The 23,928-nt window shown below is 28.4% G+C and overlaps 1 protein-coding gene across 2 annotated transcripts; it reads right to left on the reverse strand.

The window, feature by feature from the left end:
* Nucleotides 1-794: 794 nt before the first annotated feature.
* Nucleotides 795-22,517, reverse strand: LOC111034867 (myb-like protein AA). 2 transcript variants are annotated; one of them, XM_022316269.1, is made up of 5 exons: nt 22,070-22,517; nt 19,267-19,414; nt 7,392-7,469; nt 2,378-3,622; nt 795-1,902 (listed from the first exon to the last, which is right to left on the reverse strand). In XM_022316269.1, exons 2-5 carry the CDS (start codon nt 19,364-19,366, stop codon nt 1,763-1,765), a joined length of 1,563 nt encoding a protein of 520 aa, XP_022171961.1. In that variant the 5' UTR covers nt 19,367-19,414; nt 22,070-22,517; the 3' UTR covers nt 795-1,762. The 2 variants fall into 2 exon arrangements, with proteins under 2 accessions (XP_022171961.1, XP_022171962.1); XM_022316270.1 differs by lacking the exon at nt 7,392-7,469 and having other exon boundaries at nt 796-1,902; nt 22,070-22,514.
* Nucleotides 22,518-23,928: the final 1,411 nt, after the last annotated feature.

A 23,928-nucleotide genomic window follows, 5' to 3' on the forward strand; every position in this document is an offset into this window, starting at 1 on the left:
TTATCAATTTTTGATATTTTGTTTTGAATTGAATGAATTTCACATCACAACGGTCAATACGTTGGAATTGACTTACAAGTTAATAATATATTCTAATATATAAACAATTAGACATTAGTAATATTGTTGCAACAATTGAAGACCATTATCACTTACAAGTTGATAAGGTTACTAAGGTATGAAATGTTGATTCAACGTTTAAAGTTAAATTTGAAGTAAGCATTGAAAGTTTTGAATATGAAATCTTGTGTATACACGTTAAAGTTATAATTACATTATACATTTTAAAATCCAAAGTTTTGCATTTAATATTTGAATTACTTATTGATTAACTTGTTGAATATAATTCAACTAATATTATACCTATGTAGTTCATAGGATGTATTATAGGTTATTATATTCAATAACAATTTTATTTTTTGTTAATTATTACAACTAGTTCCATTTGGATTTTTTTATATTTGCTGAATGAGTCTAAAAAAGTGAACACATTTAAATTTAATTAGGTATATGTAAATATATTTTTGAGTTAGTAGGTGCGGAATAAACCCAATAATCACAATACAGAAAATACAAAACTCTAATTCAATAACAATAATAATGGGTGTAGTAATTTTGATGAGGTAGAAATAAATTTTTGGTAGAATACTTTGGGAGGTATATATTAATATTATCTATGAAACAAACAAATTAATAAAACACATTATTACTGTTTAAGCAATACATATTTTAAGCTGTATTCAAATGTTTTGTAAAAAGGAAACTTTTAATTAATTTTAGCTTATATAATAAGAATGTGATTAATATAAAATAAATTTCTTAACTTTAAATGTTATAATAAATCAATTCTCATGAGAGTATGGACATTTAACTCGTCAAGTATAATATATTAGTATTTATGAGTGATTTTGTAATAATCGACAATCAAATAAATAGTATAATAATATGTAATACAATAATGGTACAGTGAAAAACAATTTTTTAAGCTTACGTTATACATACAGGAACACGTGAATTAACTACAAAAAAATAAATTAACAACAAACATATAAAACACTCGTTCAAGATTTTTTTTTGTAATTAAAACTGAAATCCTGTACTTATAACATTTATAATATGCAATTCACTTATGACGAAAAATCAGTTTTCAATCGTAACGATAATATATCAAAAATAGTACAATAATTCAAATAAAAATAAAAATAACTCGCATTGTAAAAAATATATAGTACATAAATAATACCCATAGTACGTAAATAGCAAATAATAATAATAAATGAAAGTGACGATAATTTAACTTAAATTGACTGCAGTTGAGATTTCAATAATTTATTTGGTTGAATAATGGACTTGCAGCAATATGGTATAGTAGTAATAATAATTATTGTGTTAACTAAACGGTGTAAAAAAATATTATGAAATTAATTAAACAGTAAAATATAAATCATCAGTAGGTAGTTGGAAAAAAAATCACAACGAATTTACGTATAACATAATGTGAATAAAGAGTTTTGATCTCTAGGATGCGAAGTAAATTATTATTATCATCACTCGATACGAACGAGTAACGTTTACCGCGGGTCCATAGACGATCGATTTTCAAAAACATCCGTTTAAATTATGACGAATGCTTTTGAAAATCGATAATCTCTCAACCGGTTGGTGGAAAACCTTACTCGTACGTAAGTAATACTATAATATATAAATGGACAACATAGAAATCTTATAATATAATAGTTTTAAAAAATTAGATCGTATTGTATCAAAACAAGACGCGAAGGACCACGACGACCAGCACCGTGCACAGGATCGATTTTGAGTACGAAATTATGTTGTTGTCTATCTCTTTAATCTTCGTCTCGTACTTGGACAAAGCGGGTTTTTCTGAGAGCACCATAATTTCTGTCGATGAAAAAATAAAAATAAAAATATAAGCTTTTATTGTGAGTTATGACTAAGTATGCACAATTCATAATTTCATGGATGTTTATAACTGTATATTTAGAAACTACATAATATAATTGAGTACATACATATATATATACTATACAATTTTTACACAATGATAATATATCAAGTAAATATATTTACTGTAGTGATAGTCTATAATATAGTGCTCAAATGTGTTACGGCATCAGTAAAAAATTAGTACCCAAATATATAATGAAACGTGACGAGTTTTGTGATAAAATTCCCAAACATGTTATAGCCTTTTTTGGCTCTATTAAAGATTTTTACTTATAATTGCTACCAGAATTTTCCTATCGACTATTTCATTCCCTCGTGTTACAAAAACGAATTACATACCTACCTATTTCGATCGCTGACTACCGAATATTAATCACATGAATTAAACTACTGTTGGTTTAGTTCTTACCAGTATTTGATTGAACGGGACACTCATCGTCATCTTCGTGCAGTGGCTGCAGCTGTGACGACGACATAACAACTTTAAGGGCTGTTAGGTTCTCGACGTTAGTGACTTCCGGCATCATCAAGTTTTCGGCGGCCATGGACGGAAACAGTAGACTGGACACGGATAATACCGGATCGCTTTTGATCTGCTGTTCACTATTAATTTGCTGCTCTACGGCAGTAGACATAGTTAGTTGACAGGAGACGGATGAAACGTTTTCGACTTCAATATTCTGTACACTCTCAATTTGCTGCTCGATAGTAATGGATGAAGATAGTGGATTGTACATGGATGAAACGTTGTCACCTTCGACTTGCAGTACACTCTTGAATTGCTGGTCGACGGTAGTGGACGGAGTCAGTGGACAGGACACGGATGAAACATTTTCACCTTCGATCTGCTGTGTACTCTTGAATGGTTGCTTGTTGGCAGTGGACAGAATCAATATAGAAGAAACGGATGAAACGTTTTTATCTTCGATCTGCTGTGCACTTTCGATTGGCTGCTTGTTGGCAGTTGACTGAACCAACTCAGAGGAAACGGATGAAACGTTTTCACCTTCACTTTGCTGTGCACTTTCGGTTAGCTGCTTGTTGGCAGTTGACTGAACCAACTCAGAGGAAACGGATGAAACGTTTTCACCTTTACTTTGCTGTGCATTCTCGATTTGCTGCTCGTTAGTAGTGGACGGAGTCGACGGACTAGACACAGATACAATGTGGTCGCCACATTCGTTCTGTAATATTATTACTGGCTTCTCGGAGTAAACGGTGGTTGGTTCTGTAATGTCTACCGAAGATCCGGAGTTATCAGCGCACATCAGTTGCTGTTGCTTCTGGTTGACAACGTCAACAGTTTCCATAGACCCTAAATTATGGGTGCTTTTGTCATCGTTGTTGTTATTGTTGTTGCTTATGACGCTGTTGACGACGGACAGTTCCGAATATCCAGATTGGCTGCAGTTGCACTGATCATTAGTTGATGGTGGTTCCGAAATCACTTGCTTTATAACCTCTACCGAACTGGAAAGCCGACTGTTGGCCGATTTCAGCTGTTGTTGTGTGTCTAACTGTTTAAATGATTTGGGTTTGGGGGTTCTCGGTGAAGATGATGGTTGTGGTTTTGGCCTCGGAGACAGCGACGTCTGCAAGACGCTAGTTTTTTTGATTGACCTACATGAACTGACCGACCTCGAAGTAACTGATACTGTGAACCGACAACCGTACAATGTATTATTAGTCATTAGTTTTATAATTTATAGGAAATATGTAAAATGTAAATGTATTTACTATTTATACAGGAGAGCAATATTTAGTTTAAAATAAAAACGACATTTTAATACTACCTATTATTATCATTAATTATAAGTTGAAACTAATTTCTGTTAAGATATATTATTATATAAATATCAATCGACCAAATGCCTGTTGTAGGTTTTTTTATTAAATAGCAACATTTTTACTGTTCATTTTACATATAATTAATGTTTGTTCCTTGATCGTCTCGTGTTTTTGTTTTTTAAAATCTAAAATTCTAGGCAATTATTCCATTTTAAAACATGCCTATTTAATTGACCTTCGCTGTGGCAACCGTTGTTTCTTGGCATTTATCGACTATATTGGCCGTTTTAATTGATACGAATTTATAATAATTAGTAATCAGTCTACAAATCATAGTTTACACATTTTTCAAAACTATAGAATAGGTAATAGTATAAAATTATAAATAAGAACTGACATTGATCAATGATATATGTGAGTAAATATTAATTTATATATAATATATTACTATATATTTGTCATGGATGAATAGGTACTTAGTTGTATCGGCTGTAATCTAATAGATTCCTTCACTAGTATTCTCTTAAAACTTAAAAGTGGATAAAAACCCTCTTTGAAACGCTTCCCCCTAAATTAGTCATTTGTATTGTATAATGGTTTATAAATCCGTATTGTATTATAAAATATCAATTAGAAATTTTTCTTTAAAAAAAATTGTCATAGGGAATATTGAGGAACATGGTAAACTTACAACTTCCAAGAGCATAACGTTATTTTTAATTAAATATGAATAATGTAAATATTTTATAACTGTATATTGGTATTCAATACATTTAAATAAGGATAATATATAGATCAAATATATTTATAACTCCTAAATTTATCTTCCATAAAGTTTGCTGCTCATTTATTATGTTGTTAAAAAGAGTAGAAAATCATGGTAGGAATATTTATTTATTGCATTTGGTTAATGAGAACCCTAAAATATTATTAAAGTTCAGAGTGCTTATAAGTTTCTAAAAACAGTTATTAGGTGCATTCTTACATGAGTATTCGTTTAGTATGTGACCTACCGATCGAAAATCGAGTTTAGTATGTGACTCGCTAAGACGATTATTTATATTACAGGTACGAACAATCTATGCTTGCTTATCTTTATCATTTTATGATATTATATTCACTGTTTCTTACTAATAGATATTTTGTCATTCTAACATAGTACATTGCTCATTATTGACATAACTGTCAGTACGTGTCAATCCTAAATTGCGTGTGTTTAAAACTTTAAAATGTCAGCAGTTGAGTTGTATGCGATTATTTCTTCTGAAAAAAGCGTGTTAGATTTTTTACAAAAAACTGTACAAAGTATATTGCCAAATATAATTTATGATAAAAAATTGTTATATCATTTTGTTTATAATTTTCGACCGATTTTGAATGTAATTTGTGTTAATAAAATAACCTAATTTTATGAATTTTAATTTGACTGTTATACCCTACACGGTAATCTAATACCCTAACAAATTTGAAATAAATTGTATCAGGTAATATGTTTAACAGTTTAACTTCACAAGAAATATTAGTGTCATACCTTTGTACCAAATATTCTATGTTCAGATTATAGAATTTTTTAAATTAAAACAAAATGAAAGAGTTTTATAGCAATAAATGTATCACTCATTCATTACAGTTTTGTATAGCTGAAAGTAGAAATAACTCGAGGCCTCAGCGACAAGGTAACTCAAATGCAATGGTATATGATTATTTTAATTGTATTTTTTTACATGTGTTTATAGTATGTAGATAAACTGAGTGAGAATAAGATGTTTTCAAAAACTTCATATAATTAAAGTACAATAATATTTGAAATTAGTTGTTAATTGCTATTATTTGTTGGTATTGTTATCAAACTAAAAAGAGTCTATTTTTGTTAAGTGAAAATTTACATGAAAGTTAAGGTTTCGATGTTTCATAGTCATTATTTACATTTTGTCTATAACACAATAGAGTTATATTCATAGGGAGTTAAAATTAAATATAATTTGTACTCAACTACCAAATAACATTTATTCAAAAAGTTGATTGTCAAGACGCAATTTCCTCAAGCAAACGAAAATCTACTCTAAATAACGCCGAAAATAAAAATAATGTTCATTGTTATACTATTATAAATTGTTTATGTAAAATTAATTTTATTATGAATTTCAAGAAAAACGTTCTCTAGTTGTAAACTAAAGTATATGAAAAGCATACGATGTCATGGAAAATTAGGTTCAAAAATAAATTTATTTTTACACTCAATAATTATAAGCGTTAAAAACAAAATACTAATAGGTAAATAAAATTCAGTTAACACTTTTATAATATTTTTATTATTATTTTTAGTTTTTATTTCTGTTTCGACATATTTTTAAGGTGTTTATACTTACTATAGTTGCTATGCATGAATACTAGAGTGCACTGCAGTATTACATGTACGAATAAAATTTATTATGAAAAACGCGCAGTGAACTGTCTCACAAACTCGATTCAATTACCACGTAGTGAAAATAATTGGCGAATACTACTAAAGTGTAACGGTGTTGTTTATTTACTAAAAACATAGAATGAAAAAAAAGTTGAAACCAATTTATTCACCGATAAAAACTTTTTTAATAAACGTACTTAGTAAGTTAGTTGTATATGCACAGTTCTGTAACTTGGCCCGGAGACAATTTATTCGAGTACGCATAGTGTATAATATACAATATACAACTGTTATATATTACAACAGTTCATGAAACTGTATTATGATTACTTTACCAGATTTTTTTTTCAGGATTATTGGTAGGTATGTACAGAGTGATTGAAAAAAATATAATATCGTAATTATAGTGAAACAATAGCTCAGTTCATTAATCCCACATTTTAAATATGCACGCACAAATATATAGGGGATTTTATAATATAAATAATCTATGGATCGATTTTTATTTTTATAATTGTTTATATTTACTTGAGTCACATCTACAGTTTATTTAAACACATTTTAATCTAATCGTTTTACACCCGAAAAATCTGATTTTAATTTTGGCTTGAGTAAATAAAAATCGATCGATTATAACATATTACATTTATAATATATGACCCATAAATTGTACCTACAGTAGTTTAAAATTCTGTGCAGAAACGATTTTTATTTATGAAGTGCCCTGTAAATGTACTGCAGTGTGTCCATAGTTTACGATTTCAAATCGGGCAACGACCTAATTTGTAATTTTTCATCAAAGTTACCATTAGTGTTATCAGAATTCAGATTGGAAATATGTTTAGGCAATATTGACGGAATAACACTAACCAAAATAAAACGTTTTTTTCTCCAAATACTTAGGATTAAGTTATAAGTGTTTAAAAACAAAAATGTACAGATTAAACAAATTTTAATCCAAATAATATTTATCAATTAATTTCAGTTATCGTGTTAAATAATAAAGACTTTCGAATTTTGATACATTTAAATTTAAATAGGTATATACATTGTAATGATATATATATTTTATGTAGATAAATGTATCGAACGATGATCTACGTAGTATGTCAATTATAAAACACTTTGGTAAGACAGTTACTGATATTTAAAGCCTAAGCAGTTATTACTCATTGCAGCCTAATGTGTCTAGTATAAAGTTATCATTTAATAATAAACTGAAATATACTTGATATATCTTTGGACTTGTGATCTCCGGCATCACTCGATGATGTACTATCACATGAGACTGTCATTGTGTTAAGGTCTAAAACATAATTTAAAGTGGGATTGAGGTTTTTTCATAAATAACTTAAAAATACGCACTTGAACTACAAATTAAAGTCAGGTGTTGTAAATATTAATAATATTAGGTATTGTGTAAGTGGTGAATTCCAGGAGGGCAGCTATATAGACCACCCAACCCTGCTAAATATAAGCACTATATTATAATTATGGTTTTTTTCATACGAATAAAAGCGACTAGACTAAATAAGTTTTTTTTTATAATTTATACGTGTTATAATATTATGTAATTCAAATGTGTGGGGACTTTCATTTTATTCAAATGTACACCAGCAGTAAATTTGTAAATAAAAAAAAAACACAATTTTAAATAAAAAGTAATAAACATTTCTAATTTATTTTATAGATTATAACCGCAATTATACATATTATGCAATTTTTACACTGTACATGCATATAACTAAGGTGCCATTGCCGTATATATATTAAATTAATTAATGAATAAATACAAATAATAATATGATGATGGTAACTAAATTCCTAATACCTTGAATAAAAATAAGTTTTTAGATTATTTTTTTATCCGATTTTCACAGGTCATAGGTACTTACCATATGCGTTGATTTCAAATATTGTATACAGATTATTAAATCGAATGCTAAGTACCCTACAAGTTATAAGTGTACCTATGGATAAAATAGTGATATATCGAATATGAATAGGTTATATTATTAATAAAACTCTGGTTCTTACATTATTCGAATACTTGGCAGGTTGAGGGTCGAAAATAAAAAATTCAAAAGTATTGAATTTCAGTACCACATAGGTTCGTAGAATGTCAGGAAACAGAATGGGCATGTACCAGTTGCAACCAAAAATACCTTTTTTATACCAAATCCTCCCAAACTACCTAGAGGAAAAAGTATCAGTTGCCCACACATGTTAATATATACACAAATACAATATATAGTTCGTAAAATAAGGGAGGTAAATATACAAATCATAAATAAAATATAAAATTCAAAATTATAATAATTTGTTAATATAAAATAGTACAAAATCAAAATATAATAATTTTTCAGCATATAAATAGTATAAAATTCAAAATTATTATGTTTTGTTATAATAATTACTAACCGTTTTTACAAAATCTAATCTGCTAATATTTTTATTTTTATATTTATTTTATCGGATACAATAATTGACGGATTGAATTCAAGTTCAAAGCCAGAGCATTTTTTTTTTAACATACTAAATAACAATTCATACGTTTTCAATGATTATATACACTCAGACGCATCTAAAATTACATGTTATGTTGACAAATTATTATAATAATTTTGAATTTTATATTTTATTTATGATTTGTATATTTACCACCCCTATTTTACGAGCTATATATTGTATTTGTGTATATAATAACATGTGAGGGCAACTGGTACATTCAAATTTCAATTGGGGGCAACTGGTACATTTGATTGGGGGCAACTGGTATATTTTTAAAATCGCGATAATAGCCTTAGGGGGCAACTGGTAAACACCCAACAGAATGGCTCAGTACAATTTCACTAAAATTGAATAAATGTATTAAGACGACAACATACTCGCATATTGTGTTGTTACCGTCTTATAAACGCCTACTACATACTAAATTTGCACTCGGCAGAACCAATTTTTTATTGTAGCTATGATTTTAGTGAGTGAATCCGCACTTATACTATCAAACTCATATGTAAGAATATTATCTGCGTTTGTTATGGTTTTTTTTAAAATGTTTTTAAGTTTTGTTAGTATTTTATTGTTAAGCGTAAGGCCCAGATTTGTATTGTTAAATATGCATATATTTATGCACTCAAAAATTCAATTATATGCACAAAAATATGGAAAAAAATGTATTGAGTGTTAAAAGAACCAAACATTTAAAAAAATTTTAAAAAAAGTATTAAGAGAAAAAAAGACAATTTAAATATCATTATTTAAAATGTGTGCAATGTGCATAGCATACAAATGTGTATTAATTATTGAAATATGTACAAAAACTGAATTAAGATTTAATTAAAACTCGTAGGCCATAATAAGTACTTCATTATTTTAAATACTAAATGAGAAACGTTTTAAGTAAGGTATCATTCAAATACAATTAACCTACATCTAAAATTATCTGCTAAATAAGACAACTGTAATACACTAATACCTACTGTTAGAAGCACATATAATACATCATTAAAAATATGATATCGAACAAAGAGTTTTACTACCATGGTTATTAGTCAGTAAGATTTCAAGTTAGATGTGAGGGACGACTCGCACGCAGTCCCACGGTCCCACCTATCAAAAAGTATGCGTCCGAGGTATCCACATTAGTGATACTCGCAGGGGTCAACCGATTCCATGTGCAATGAACCCTGGTGGCAGGGCCGGATTTACGGGGGGGGGGGGGGCACGGGGCCCAGGCCCCGAGGACGCCACAAGATCCAGTTAGTAAGGGGCCTCCACAAAATAATTTCCTTTTTTAAAAATTTTTCTAGTAATTTGCAAAAAAATATTTTATTTTTTTTTAAGTAAACGAATCACTATATTGGGATTGGTAGTCTTCTACTATTACTACTTAATTATAAATAGAATTATTCAACTACAGTGTTGAGTGATGCGTCGTATACTCGTATATAATAGTAATTTGAATTTCAAAACTAGTATTATTTCGTGAGTGTTGTATTAATTATTATACATTTATACACTACGTTCGAAGTATGGTTTTTATTTACTGGCAAAAACATTGCTCAGTGTCTAAAAATAATGTTTGTTTGATACTATCTGTGTTTTTTTTTCTATATCAATAATTTATATAAATCAGATAGTGTTACTTTCATCAAGCTTATCGCTAGTACAATAATACATTTTTTACCCTAAAACTTGTGTAAAACAGTACACATCGCGGAGTTGCTAGAATCTTGGGAATTATTTTTGTTCAGAATACTCTTCGAAGAAAATTTAAAAGTTACATTTCCAAATGTAGACATTGCTCTGCGTATGTACTTGGTGTTAAGGGTGGCAAACAGTAGTGGAGAACGCTCATTTTCAAAAATTAAACTTATAAAAAATATATTGAGAACTACAATGACACAAGGTCGTCTATCCAACTTAACCATTTTAAGTAACGAAAGTGATGTACTTAGGTCCTTGGACTTTGAAGATACCATTAAACAATTTTCTATTAAGAAGTCAAGAAAAGTGTGTTTTTTATAAATAACTTACAGTACATTATATTTCTTTAGTAGTTTATTTTTATATTTGTATATTATAAAATAACGTTGTACCTTGAACTAACGTACTAAATATTATTTAACGTATCAAATTTTTTACCGGCGATATTACATCCTTAGCATCTGTCGTCCGTCAATATTTTGATAACCGGCATTCGTTCAGCGGTTTTTTGAGAAAGTCTTGGTAAATTCAAAATGTTTATGAAGTTATTCAGGAAGTAGTTAAGTGCCTTGACGAGCTCGTGTCTGAAACGGTCGACGAGGAGCGCCACCTATAAGCGCAACAGTTGTCATACACAGCTGTCGCCAATATAATGTTACGCATTTATTCACGGGTAATCGACAAAGATGTCACATACGGTACCTATACGATATCATTTTTACTGTATTTATTCTGTGCATATTACTATATAACTTTCTATGATATTATATTGATTGATGGAAATCGATTATGTAGCTGTATATTTAAACGTTAGGTTTTACATTAGGCATATCTACATCGCCAAAGCAGTAAAATTCAGGAATTATAATACATTTTATATTTGAATTAGTTTTTGTTTAGGTACATTTACTTAGGACAAAATGAAAACCTATACAAAAAATATACTAAACATTTGACGATTTCATTTCGTGTACCTACATGCAATTATAAACAATATACAAAATGCCAACAACAATATTTCTATAAAATATAACTTGTTTACAATATTTTAAAAACTTACTTAATTTGTAAGGCGTTGCTCAAATAATTTTAGGTTACCTACTCCTCATTATACTCTTGTTATAACGACCTATAAAATATTCTATTTTTTTTCTATCAGTACCCACCCGCCCATATTTAAGGTGTTGCCTAAGCAACACTTGGGCCCTATGTTACTTGCCACTGGCCATGTATATCAAACTTTGAGTAAAATTCAAAATATTTTATTAAGTATTTATTAAATATGCAATTCTTATGTAATTATCCAGAAATATGCAATTATTATGCATTTTGATGCAAATATGCAAAAATATGTACAAAAAAAAATTAACAGCAGAATCTACGTATTGCGAAACTTCCAAGATATTTAATCAGAATTATTATAAGTCAAACGTAGAAGAATATGCATTTGCATAATAATCCGGGCCCTCCTTATGAGTATATAAAATATTAGAATATTTAAAAATAATGAAGAAATTAAAACACCTCACACAAACTATAGGTTCTTACCTACCTTTTAAGTTGGATAATATATGTTAATTCCCTTTTATATTGTAGAAGGAGTTAACACGATGTCCTCTTAAATAATATACGTTTGTCGAATACGATAATTTATAATTGTTTTAGATTTCTAAATATAAGTTTAGAACGGCTTATATTGTGTCTGTTACTCTGTTAGTTACCAGTACAATATTATAGTACATAGTTTAATGTATAGTTACGATTGTTGATATTAAGATATTTATTTATTCACTATTGTTCGTTGTTACTTTACATAGTTACGATTGTTTGTAATAAGATATTTAATTACGAATGTTGATATTAAGATAAACACTTATTGTTTAAGTCTTTAATCTAAGATTTATACCATCCAAAATATAAACACTACCAAATTCTTTCAAAACTATATTTCCAGGTATTAAGATACGTTTGAATACTTGGAATGTAGCAAGCTCGCAGAGTGAGATTTCCCAAGTTCTTTGTTAATTGTTTATTTAAAATAAATAATAAAAACATTCTGCTCAATATTTGTTTTAGAACTTTAATTGAGATTTCTATTTCTATTTAAATATTATCTTAGGTTAAGTATACTCTTTGGTAGTTTTCTAACATAGCTCCAGACACTTTTTAATCATGTCATTTATTTTCAAAATTGAACAGTATTTGATATAGTTGTGTTATTTCCATCACTGGAATAAGTATGATTGTTTACCAACACACTACGGTAACATTTCATTTATCTGTACTTAACATAACGTAATAAGTTTTTAGTACAAATATTTAGCGATGGCATCCCGAGGTAAAGAATTCAACATGTCTCACATGATAGGTTCACTTTCAAATTTGATGGGTGGAGTGTAGATCTGAATATCATATATATATTATGCAATATAATGAACAAATTAAAAGTTATATTCGATTTTTTCGGTACCTACAACCTGTTCGAGTGGATACCTTAAAATGATATAAATATGTATATTATAATCGTACATTTAATTTTTATAATACAACACTATTATTGTCACAAAGACCGGCACCGTATGTGTATTTTAAATTTTAATATTTTGTCAATACAAAACGCATCGTAATTTTTAAGACCTAAGAACCACTGCAGCGTATAACATTGGTCTTAATAAAAAGTCGGATTGAATAAAATATCTTGTTTTTTTTTTAAATACAATGAAAAAAATAATTCAAACTTTCAGAAATAAAAATAGGAGTCTAATCCAATTGTATTAAAAAATAAAATATGTTGATCAAGCCAAATCTGTATACGTAATTGCAAAATCTGGTTATTATATATTCAGGCATAAACTAGTCGTAATAATTATTTTGTCAAGCTTTCAGATTTAATCTGAAAAAAACTTTGCTACATTCAACTCCCTTAACATTTATTTAGATAAAATATACTAAGCGGGTTTGTTATTACATTTCATAAACTAATTTGTGTAACTTATACAATTTAATTCAAATCCCCTCACTCAGTTTATAAATTTACTATAAATTATTACCAAAAGACATCGAATCCGTTGTTATAAATTATTTATTTTTATTTGCTGTCAGTTGTTACAAATATGAAATATTTGGTATAAGTGTAACCTCTTAAATATTTCTTGTTTTTTTTTTTGAATGATGTTTTATTATGATATGCATTACAATATAAAAATGTGTCTTGGCGGAAAATATCAAAAAAAAAAAAAAAAAACACAATAATCATATACTTATAGTTAATACCTACTTGTAGGCTTACAAGCATATTTTGGTAATTGTAATTGCTTATTATAAGGATTTTTAGGGAAATAAAAATGTTAACCGGGCCGTATAGATAGGTATAGGTATATAGATAGGTATCAATTTAAAGGTCAATTATTAATGTGCGTTCGTATAGCATACTAATTAGAAGTGGATATGACTTTAAAACTATTTGCAAATAGTTAAAAATCTTAATTCCCAGATCCTGGTAGGTACTTACGAAATATATTCAAAAACAAAAACATAAAAAAAAATTTGTGTATACCTAAATAATAATTAATAATAATCAACACATCTGTGATAAATTAATAAACTATGCAATTTTGTTTTCTGAATTTAAAATCAATTTTAATCACCTATATATTTTCTATATTTAAATAATATTAATTTCGTTTCATATTTTTTTCTAACAGATTTAATTTATATATAAACTTATCTTCTGTAAATGGTTCTGGGCCACTATCGTACAGATGGTACATAGACCATGGACGTGATTTCGTTAAAAATAGATTAAGTAATTAAAGACCACAATAGTATTTTACATTATGCCATTATGCCTACACTAATTTGAAAATACATGAAAACTTGTAAAAAGTTGTTTTTAAAGTGTTTCCAACAAAACGTAATATAATAATATTAAACAATACCTAGTTATAATGGTCATTTGGAATAGTGGCGAGACCGGCTATAAAACCTAATCCCAAAATTCCCCTGAACGTAATTTTGTCCGCTTGTGTTATTTCTGATCATCTCTGTATGGAACAAAATACGATTCACTTGTATATCCCGCAAGTCGTTGTTTTTAAATTATATAACCATGGACAATAAAAGAAAAAAGATGATATTTGTTAAGTAATTTATAGGTGAACATTCGCAAATGCCACGAATACAAGTTAAATCCGTTATATTACACAGCCATGCTTCATAATATTATATATTATACATAATATAAGAATATAAAATTACCTATTATTATTATATTTGTTTGTAAAAAGAAAACTTTTTGAAAGGAATGTTACACATGAATGAATATTTAAAAATTGTTTTCGCAAAAATGACAAATTGTTTATCAAAAAGTGTAATAAAATATTAAGTACCATTCAAAGAATAAGTTAAATTATACAAATGAATGATGTGTGTACTTACATTTGCATATTATTATTTTTTTTTTTTAATTAAGGCTTCAACTACTAAGGTAATTAGCCTGGTTATATTATTTAATTTTTGTTTATAATTTTTTAGTAGGTAAATCATATTGAACCAAACTTCTTATAAAATCCTAACCTCAAGAAGTCTTTAAATAATGTTAGTTAAAAAATAAAACAGAAATAAAATAAAACAAATCTATAGTGTTAACATAGAACAATAAGATATTTTGTCATATAACTTTTATTTTGAAAATTCTTAACAGATACAAATTTGATATCTCTACTATAATGCGTTAGAATATTATTTTAAAAACCTATTAGACCATTGCTCAAATTATTTAATACCACACTGTCGTTTATCATTTTATTTAGTTTATTATTTGACCCTTGTACACAACAATAACATAGCTGAAGAGGTGGATACAATGTGGTATATTAATATATTGTAATATACGTTTTTGATGATTATCAATTATGCACATGATATTATCTAGTTTGGGCTTATTAAATGTTAGACCATTTAAATTAGGTATTCAGAAAATAAACCAGACCGGTGGTTTTATTACTACTTTATGATTAGATATCCATTTTGCATTATCATTAAATTTAGTTCACCGCATAAAATTATACAAGTTCAAAAATACAACGACTTATAGTTTGAAAAAATATTTTAAATATTAAAACTGTAGTTAACTGTAAGAAAATATGTTAAATTTATTGTAAATAATATGTTTCTGTATGAAGTGGTGTAATACTATATTATTATACCTTGTTCGTCATCTTTTCTACAAGTTATTTTTGCAAGACAATATTATATGTTATGAAAGTATTATTATTTTTAACTTATAGTTTTTACATTTATTATTTTATTTATATCATTTATCAACTTTATATAAAATTTAAAAAATGGAAATCATCAGTTTATAGGATCAATTTTTCTTAAAAGAGCAAATGTTAAATTAGTTAATGATTTGAATTTGATTGAGTAGAAATAAACACAATAAAGCTATGAATCTAATTAATTCATAATTAAAATAATAATTGAATACATTATTTATAGCTTTATTGGGTTTATATTTTATAATTAGGCAATGAAAACAATAATTTAACTTTTGAACATAAAAGAAAAATAAGACCTACAAATTGATTATCTTCTTTAAAAACAAAAATACACAACGGGAAGTAGTTAAATGATAAAAATTAAAAAATAAATATTAAAATAAATAAACCACAAAATACATCCATTTATAAATAATAAATAATAATACTGTAATAATTTTGTTCTAAAAATTACTTTAAAAAACGACTGACCAGGTGTTATAATGTAGCGGGACACCACTCAGTACATAAACATATTATTCAAAATAAATGTAAGCATTTATATCAGTAGTTCACTACACTATACTCAAAACTTTTTTCCAAAAAAATCATTAGAATGGAATTAAAAATTGTGTTCCTTAAATTTTCATAATTGGAACGTAAGCTTTAATTAAAAATGTTTATCTTATTATATTCTAGAATTAATATTATATTGTTTGTATAGCTTAAAAACACATTTTGGTTAAGCCGACTTTTCTGTTAAGGGTGATCCTCTAGGGGTGTTCACCGTTCATAAAAAAAATAACATTTTATATTATCTTTTAGTAAAACCACCTTACTGTTAATTAATATAATTTTCTAATGAAAAGTAATTTAATAGTAATGTATTTGTTTGAACAAAAAAATTAGCTAACGATTTATAATACTGAGGTAGGTACTGTGTTAATTTAAAAATGTTCTTATTTGAGTCCTTTTAAATTTCAAAGAAGTGCTTGCGGTGGACTACAAGTTAAACAGGATATATTTATTTTGATTAATGCTATGTGTATAATATAGTATGCACTGTAATCGTACACTATAGCGAATAGCGTAAACACAATAATATAAGTTAATTAGAGTTATACTGCTATACAAAAACACAACTATAAAGCTTAAAACTATTTAAAAACTTTTAATCAACATTTGTTCGAAATTAATTTAAGTGGCTTTAAAAACGATATTTTTTGCCATTACCCAATGTATAAATATATAACCAGTTAAAATGGATTTTGTAATGCAGATAAATCATTTTAAACATTAAAAACCCCGAGAAAAAATAAATCACTGTTCGAGTGAGTCACTTCATCAATCCAAACATTTCAGATGTACATAATTTTTTATTTTTTTAATGTATTTGATGTTTCTGTAATTTATTTTATTGTACATAGTAAAAACATAAAAATATTATAATACAAGTCATGCTGATTAATCAACAAACTGACTAAAATCTGATAAAAACTACTGAGAGATGTATTTATGTGCCTACTATAACTTCATGAGCATAAATTAAACATTATCTAAAAATCTTAAACCAAACAGAATATTTAAACAAATAGCGTTTAAATATATATATATATATAATATCTGTAATAACTAATATTACCGTTTTATAAACTTTGTATGAGAAATATGATAAAATAATAAATACATATACCCACACGATGCTATCAACTAATTATTACGGGAAATACGAGCCAAAGTTATTGGTTACTAAAGACTTGATGTAAATGTGATCAAAATTATTTCTTTTATGTTAAAAAATGTATTAATAATATACATAATACACGAAAAGTTCAAAAACTGCTAAATTATTTTTTATAAAACTGCTGTAGAAACTGAAATTTTTTTTCTTTCCAAATAAGCTATAATTTTACCGTATTGTAAAAATATTAGTAAAATGTTATTCAAAATATTTGGATGATTAAAAACCAGAACTCCTTAAAAAATTAAAAGAATGTTGATATAAAATTTTAAAAAAATGTGTTTAAATATTATATTTTTATTATTAAATGTAAAAATACGTTGTTTTATAAATTTATTGATTGTTTAAACTTTTATGTTTTTATATTATGTACTGTTTTATATTTTTGCTTTTAAAGAGCCTAATTAAAAAAAAATTGTATAATAAAACCAGGTTTTTTTGTTATGTCTCATAAGTTATGAAATTGATTATATTTATAGTATATTATACTAGGTACTTTATAACTATAACGGTTTTAGTAAAGGGGTTTGCTAAATACCAAATAATTTAATTTCATGATTGGAAAATAGCTGGAACGTAAAAAAAAACGTCGTTGGATCAACATTGCATTTTCAATATTTTTACAGGTGTGGGATAATCCTACAACTTTCCAAATAAACATATTTTGTTAATATCATTTAAAATTATTTGAACGTATACCCCCATCAGTGGCGCCGAAGTCCATGCTAACTTTGGGCCATGACCCGACCGCTTTTTTAAAAAATGTGGCCAGACGGCCAAATTTTATTTACATCATAACTTCATTATGATTAAATCCACGTCACCGTGATTATGAGTAAATATATATTAGGGCACAGGTACTTCTATATTAAATAATTGATATATTAAGGCCTCGAAGTTTCGAAATTGCGTCACCAAATTTTCAAAACTTCGGCGCCACTGACCTCCATAATATGATACTATATTAATCTCGTTGATTTAATAACCATCAAACATATGATGTAATCATACCTATATAAATATTTGGGTGATGTGTTTATCTGGTGAAATAATATAGTATCGTAAATGCTACATTTAAACCTATTACGTCCATAACTTAAGTCAGTGCGTACTTCGGTCAAAAGTCCAACACGATAACGTCGTACACGTGTTGTTCTGATATTTTAATAATACTAACTGTCCCGCATCGAAGTTGCTCGTACCAAAGATTTGTATTATTCCTATGCCATATTTGTATCAATTATAATTGTAGAATAAAATGTAACCATTCAACCAATAGGCAACAAAATTTCTCGAGCCGAAAAAAAATCACGCATGAGCTATTTTTTGGCTAGGTACTTAGGTTTGGGATTGAAAACATAAACTAACCCTCCAAGTCTCAAAGAATATATTGATATAACTTTTATTGAATACTATAGTTTTTGAGTCAATTAACTTTAGATAGATCAACGAGGGTAAAAAATATAGTCATCAAATATCAAAATTATTATATCCAATCATAATGACAGTTATATTATATGTAATTATATCTCAACCATTTAAGAAAAAGAACAATTTCTACTAAATTCAAAAATGTCCGGGTAACTTTTTAAAATTTTTTTCCCCTTGAAAACCTCTTTCGAAATATTACAAACATCAAAAAAAAAAAAAAAGAGCCAAATCGGTGAAACTGTATTCAAGTTGCGTGGATGCAAAGTACAAGCGGAAAGCATTTCAATTTCATTACATGTCATATTATCGACGCGATAAATTTAGTAACTGTACCTATAAGGTCTCTTAAAATCGACGACTAAAATACCTACCGGTTTCCACCGAATTCCAATCCCACTGATGTTATATAATATTATGATAGTTATAAATATTATAATATTTATTATAACTTATATTTAATTTACCTTGCTGATACTGACAACGGCTCCACGAATTAGACAATGCAGCCCAACACGCGTCTCGGCCGTCTGGACCAAAGTTGTATATTCTGTTATTCCTATCCATCGTGGTAGGAATTTCACAACAATTAAAACCGTATCTGCTCGTTAGTGTCTGAAAAACAAAAAAATAAATATTTTCATCGAGATTAGCCAGTATTCTATCGCATTGCGATTAAACGGTATGTACTGGGTAATTCACCAAGCACGGTTACCCCCATTTTTCCTTTAATAATGAATTTATTCAAATTCTGATTTTTGGAATTTTTAAATATACTAAAAACCATTTTTTTCAAATTTTTAAATTTTTTTGTAACTACTTAGGGTGCCATGTGGTGATAATACTTCTATTTTTCAAATGAGAACCCCCCTCTCTTAATACAAACTAATTAGTGGATAATTTTTAAATTTTGATGCACCTACCACATTCAAAATTCTAATGAGTAGTTTCTTAGTTAACAAAATGTTTGTATTAAGACAATAGTCTTTAAAAATGGATTCACATAAGTATAAAATAGACGTATAATTGCACCTAGTATTTATTATACTTGGACCATTTTTACAAATTATATTATTAATATCGATACATTAATATTACTGACTACAATTTGTCAAATCACCATAGTCCTCATATCTTATAAACTCATTACTGTAAGTGGACATTTTATCCTTAGAACTCAATGTTAAATAACTCAAAAACACACGTACGGATTTTGATTTTGAATTTCAGAAAAATTATCTACTGTATAGTTTATAGTTGAATAGAAGTGTAGTTCTCATTTGAAAAACAAAAGCTTGTATCTCCACAGGGCATTCTTTAAGTAATACAAAAAATCTCAAGAATTTGAAAATACGGTCTTAAGGTCTATTTAAAAATCGAAAAAAAAATCAGATTTTGAATAGCTGAATAATTGAAGAAGAAAAAAGTGGGTGAGCATGCTCGGTGAATCACTCTGTATAATACTAAATAATATAGTAATATTGTTTTATATTGCTACGACAAACGCATAGACGTGGTACAGCTGTCGTACGATAGTAATATTATTATTAGAACGACCGGGTGTTGGAAAAATATCGACATGAAAACTGAAAGTTACATTGTCAAATAAAACTTGTCAACTGAATTTGACCTAGGGATTTCTGATCGTCACTTTATTGCGTTGAAGTTGGCGACTGCCTATCGAACCCGTGGTAGGGTACCCAAGTGAATAATATTATTATGAAATAGGATATAGTTGAAGGTATCTTTGTAAAACCTTCGCGGCAACTACTACGGCCGTATTGAACAGAAAACGGGAAATATCTCGATCTCTCAGACATAACGCACACCTAACAACTTTACATACCAAAATATTTAGCACAATTTTCTGGTTTATTTTTGTGTATTGTTGACGCTTTTACGTATACTATCAATATTGTTGTGCGGTGGCTTAAACTTGGTTGGATGTCTTTTAAGATGTTTGCGCCCATAGCGCCTTTGGTTATTAATTTATAATCTCACGGCCGTAGTTGTTTCCGAACCATAGGGGGCACAGACTATATTTTAAACACCTAAGTTCTATATTTTAATAATGGATTTTATAAAGATGTACAATGTCTTATGTATAGTATTATATCGATTCATCTTCCAGCCGTGTTCCTGCAGTCACCCCACTTATTGTAAACGTAATATAACACAGTGAAACTTCCGTTTAACAAAATGTTGTGTTTTTGAGGAAATATTTTTGAGAACCAAATTTAATTCTACTCAATCAATTTCTCTATAGTACGAATTTTTTTTTGTGTTTTCCACTAGATTTTGATGTACGGAAGTTTCACTGTTATTTAATTTTTCCATGTTTGGTGAAAAATTAACATCGTTCAAAACATTGACAGAACATTTAATGGTCCGTACTCGGCCAATATTAATGACAGTAAGTTGAAGAGGTGATATGTATACTAATAATATTACTCATATCATGCATTTATGTTGCATACGACCTACAGTCATGCTGTCGGTGACAAGATAATAATAGTAATGATTTCGTCATATTATCATCGTTATTATTATAAAACGTCATGGCGGCCCGTGCCCTCGTTATTGTCGTTGTACCGATTCGTCGCACGACGGTGATCATTATAATGATTATCGTACGCGATAATGGGACGAGCTAACTCAATAATAATAATAAGTCGGGGTGCCCGTGTTATTAATACGGAATGGGCCGCGGGTATAATAATATAAATATATAATGCATTTAAATATTGTAAGGCTTGTGTGTTTGTGATGGGTAGGCGGCAGTATTCGACTGTAGTACATATTATAGTCCTCTTCATACATATATATATATATATATATATATTATTATATTATCATTATTATGTATATTATTATGCTGATACTTATATGTATTACTTTTGCCCATATAATATGAACGGCAAACACAAGCCGCCATCCTTTTAAACAAACGACATTTACAAAAAAAAAGCTCGCGGAGTATGAATGGGGTATTACCTGCTGGAATTATATTTGAATAGTGATAAATAATAATACGTTAAAATATGTACCTATATTTTTAGCTTTAAGTTTAAACTGAAATAAAAATTAACAACGACGAGAAACTTTTTTTTTGTCATAGTGTGTGTATTATTTACACAGATTACAAGAGGGAAAAAAATAACAAAACCATCGACTGGGACAAGACCACGGTGCACTGTCTGTGTCTCAATGTGCTGTCGTAATAAAACGAATACCATCGTATAATAAGTAATAAACGAAACGTTTTCATACCTGCTGCAGTGTGATGGAATTGACAGGCCCGTCGGTGTTTTCCTCTCTATCGGACGATGGTCATTAAACGTCCACTTATTGCAATCGAATAAATTCGCATTCGTACGGCGATCTGCAGCCGGCCGACGACGGAGATATTATGATATTATTATGAACTCGGCCGAAATAAAGACAAAAACAGCAGTTGACATCTGGAGCAGAGATGTGGTGAGTAGCAGCAGTATTATAATATTGACATTTTAGAAACTCGTGTTGTGCGACGGTGGCAATTTAAACAAATATTTTTTCGGTAATTAAGATTATTATTATTGAGTGATGATTTTATCGAGAGACCAAGTTTTTGTCTGACTTTGTCTCGTGCTACGCGGCCGTCGTAGTTTAAACAGTGCACGAAGAGACGTCCGCGGGCCGCGATAGAGTAAAGTTCGACGATTAAGACGACAGATACCGAACGTTTGTCGTGTGTGTCGGAGAGTCAGATATCGTGATAGCGGAGGGAGAGAGGAAAACCCTGAGCATAATATGCTACATTATTATATAATAATTTTATCGATGTAATATAAAATAATAATAACGACGCGTTTGTTGTCCGTTTATCTCTCGTAGTCTAAAACAATATAGGTACCTAACATTTATATTATTATTAATAACCAATATTATTGCTATAATTTGTTCGTTCCTGGAGTACCTTATCCATAGTCCATACTCCACAGCAATAAAAGTGTGATTTAATGTTATTATCAGTTATCACGCAGGTAATATATTATATTATAATTTTATATATTATAATATTATACAATATAATATTACCTCTCTCCCATTAACATCAAATAAGTAAACCGCTCTTTCTGCAACGAAAAGAGCACAACAATTATTATATTGTTACCTACCGCCATGAGGTACCTATATCTGAAAAAATGAGATCGATTTACTCTTTCATAGTATTGCACTATCGAGCTCCATAAACCGATATTGTACATTCCAATCTTCCATTTAGTACCTATTGCATTGTTGAGTTTAAGCTTAAATGTCTGTTAAATCGAGTTTGGACTACCTTCAACAGCCCTAAGTCTTTTTTTAGACGACAAATATAGCGTTTTATAGAAGGTAGTGTGAAAGTAACTGCGTTTGGATGCCAGATGATTTTTTTTAAGAAATTATAAATAATTTTTATTAAATGTTTTTAAAAGTGTATTGTAATATACTTTTATTGTTAAATTTCATTTTTATAAAATATATTTACTATATATATTTACTAAAAATGTTCTTAACAGATTTCATAAAAATGACGTTGCAATATTGTACCCTATAGTTATATGTAACGGGGTTAGGGAACCTATTATATTAGGATAATTCAGTTAGAATTTTCAGAGCCCTTTGAATTATATTTTAACCTTAACTCGGAGTCTTCAGAAAAGATAGATGGAATATTAAATTCTAGTTTATACGTTTTTATTAGTACACATTACTTATAAAACACAAATGTCGAAAGACTTACTAACAGTATGGTAATCCGGAATTCGTTGGCTCGTGGGCTGCTTAACTTGTCCCGGAACTAACAAACTTAACATGGCGTGTATCTTATATATGATCTATATATCTTATATAAACAGTTGTGTGTGTGTGTTGTGTGTGTGTGTGTGTGTGTGTGTGTGTGTGTGTGTGTGTGTGTGTGTGTGTGTGTATACCCGGATGACTATCATATTATGTTTATAAACCTTCTTCCTCATTATCAATTCAGAATTCTTATACCTATTTATACTGCCTAGTTTACATTATAATTTGTAACGGTGTCACACATTTGTGATCCACTACAGCTGTTTGCATAAGATTTCCTTTAAATAATATAGTATTTATAT

The sequence above is a fragment of the Myzus persicae genome, unplaced genomic scaffold (assembly GCF_001856785.1).
Source record: "Myzus persicae strain clone G006 unplaced genomic scaffold, MPER_G0061.0, whole genome shotgun sequence".
NCBI classification, from domain to species: domain Eukaryota; kingdom Metazoa; phylum Arthropoda; class Insecta; order Hemiptera; family Aphididae; genus Myzus; species Myzus persicae.

What these genes read in the sequence shown, in the direction of transcription:
- LOC111034867 (XM_022316269.1), bottom strand. Translation starts at nt 19,366, where the DNA reads ATGGATAGGAATAACAGAATATACAACTTTGGTCCAGACGGCCGAGAC. An exon ending in CCGTTGTCAGTATCAGCAAG is followed by an intron (nt 7,470 to 19,266) that starts GTAAATTAAATA and finishes ATTATGTTTTAG; the next exon opens with ACCTTAACACAATGACAGTC. An exon ending in TCCCGTTCAATCAAATACTG is followed by an intron (nt 1,903 to 2,377) that starts GTAAGAACTAAA and finishes TTTCATCGACAG; the next exon opens with AAATTATGGTGCTCTCAGAA.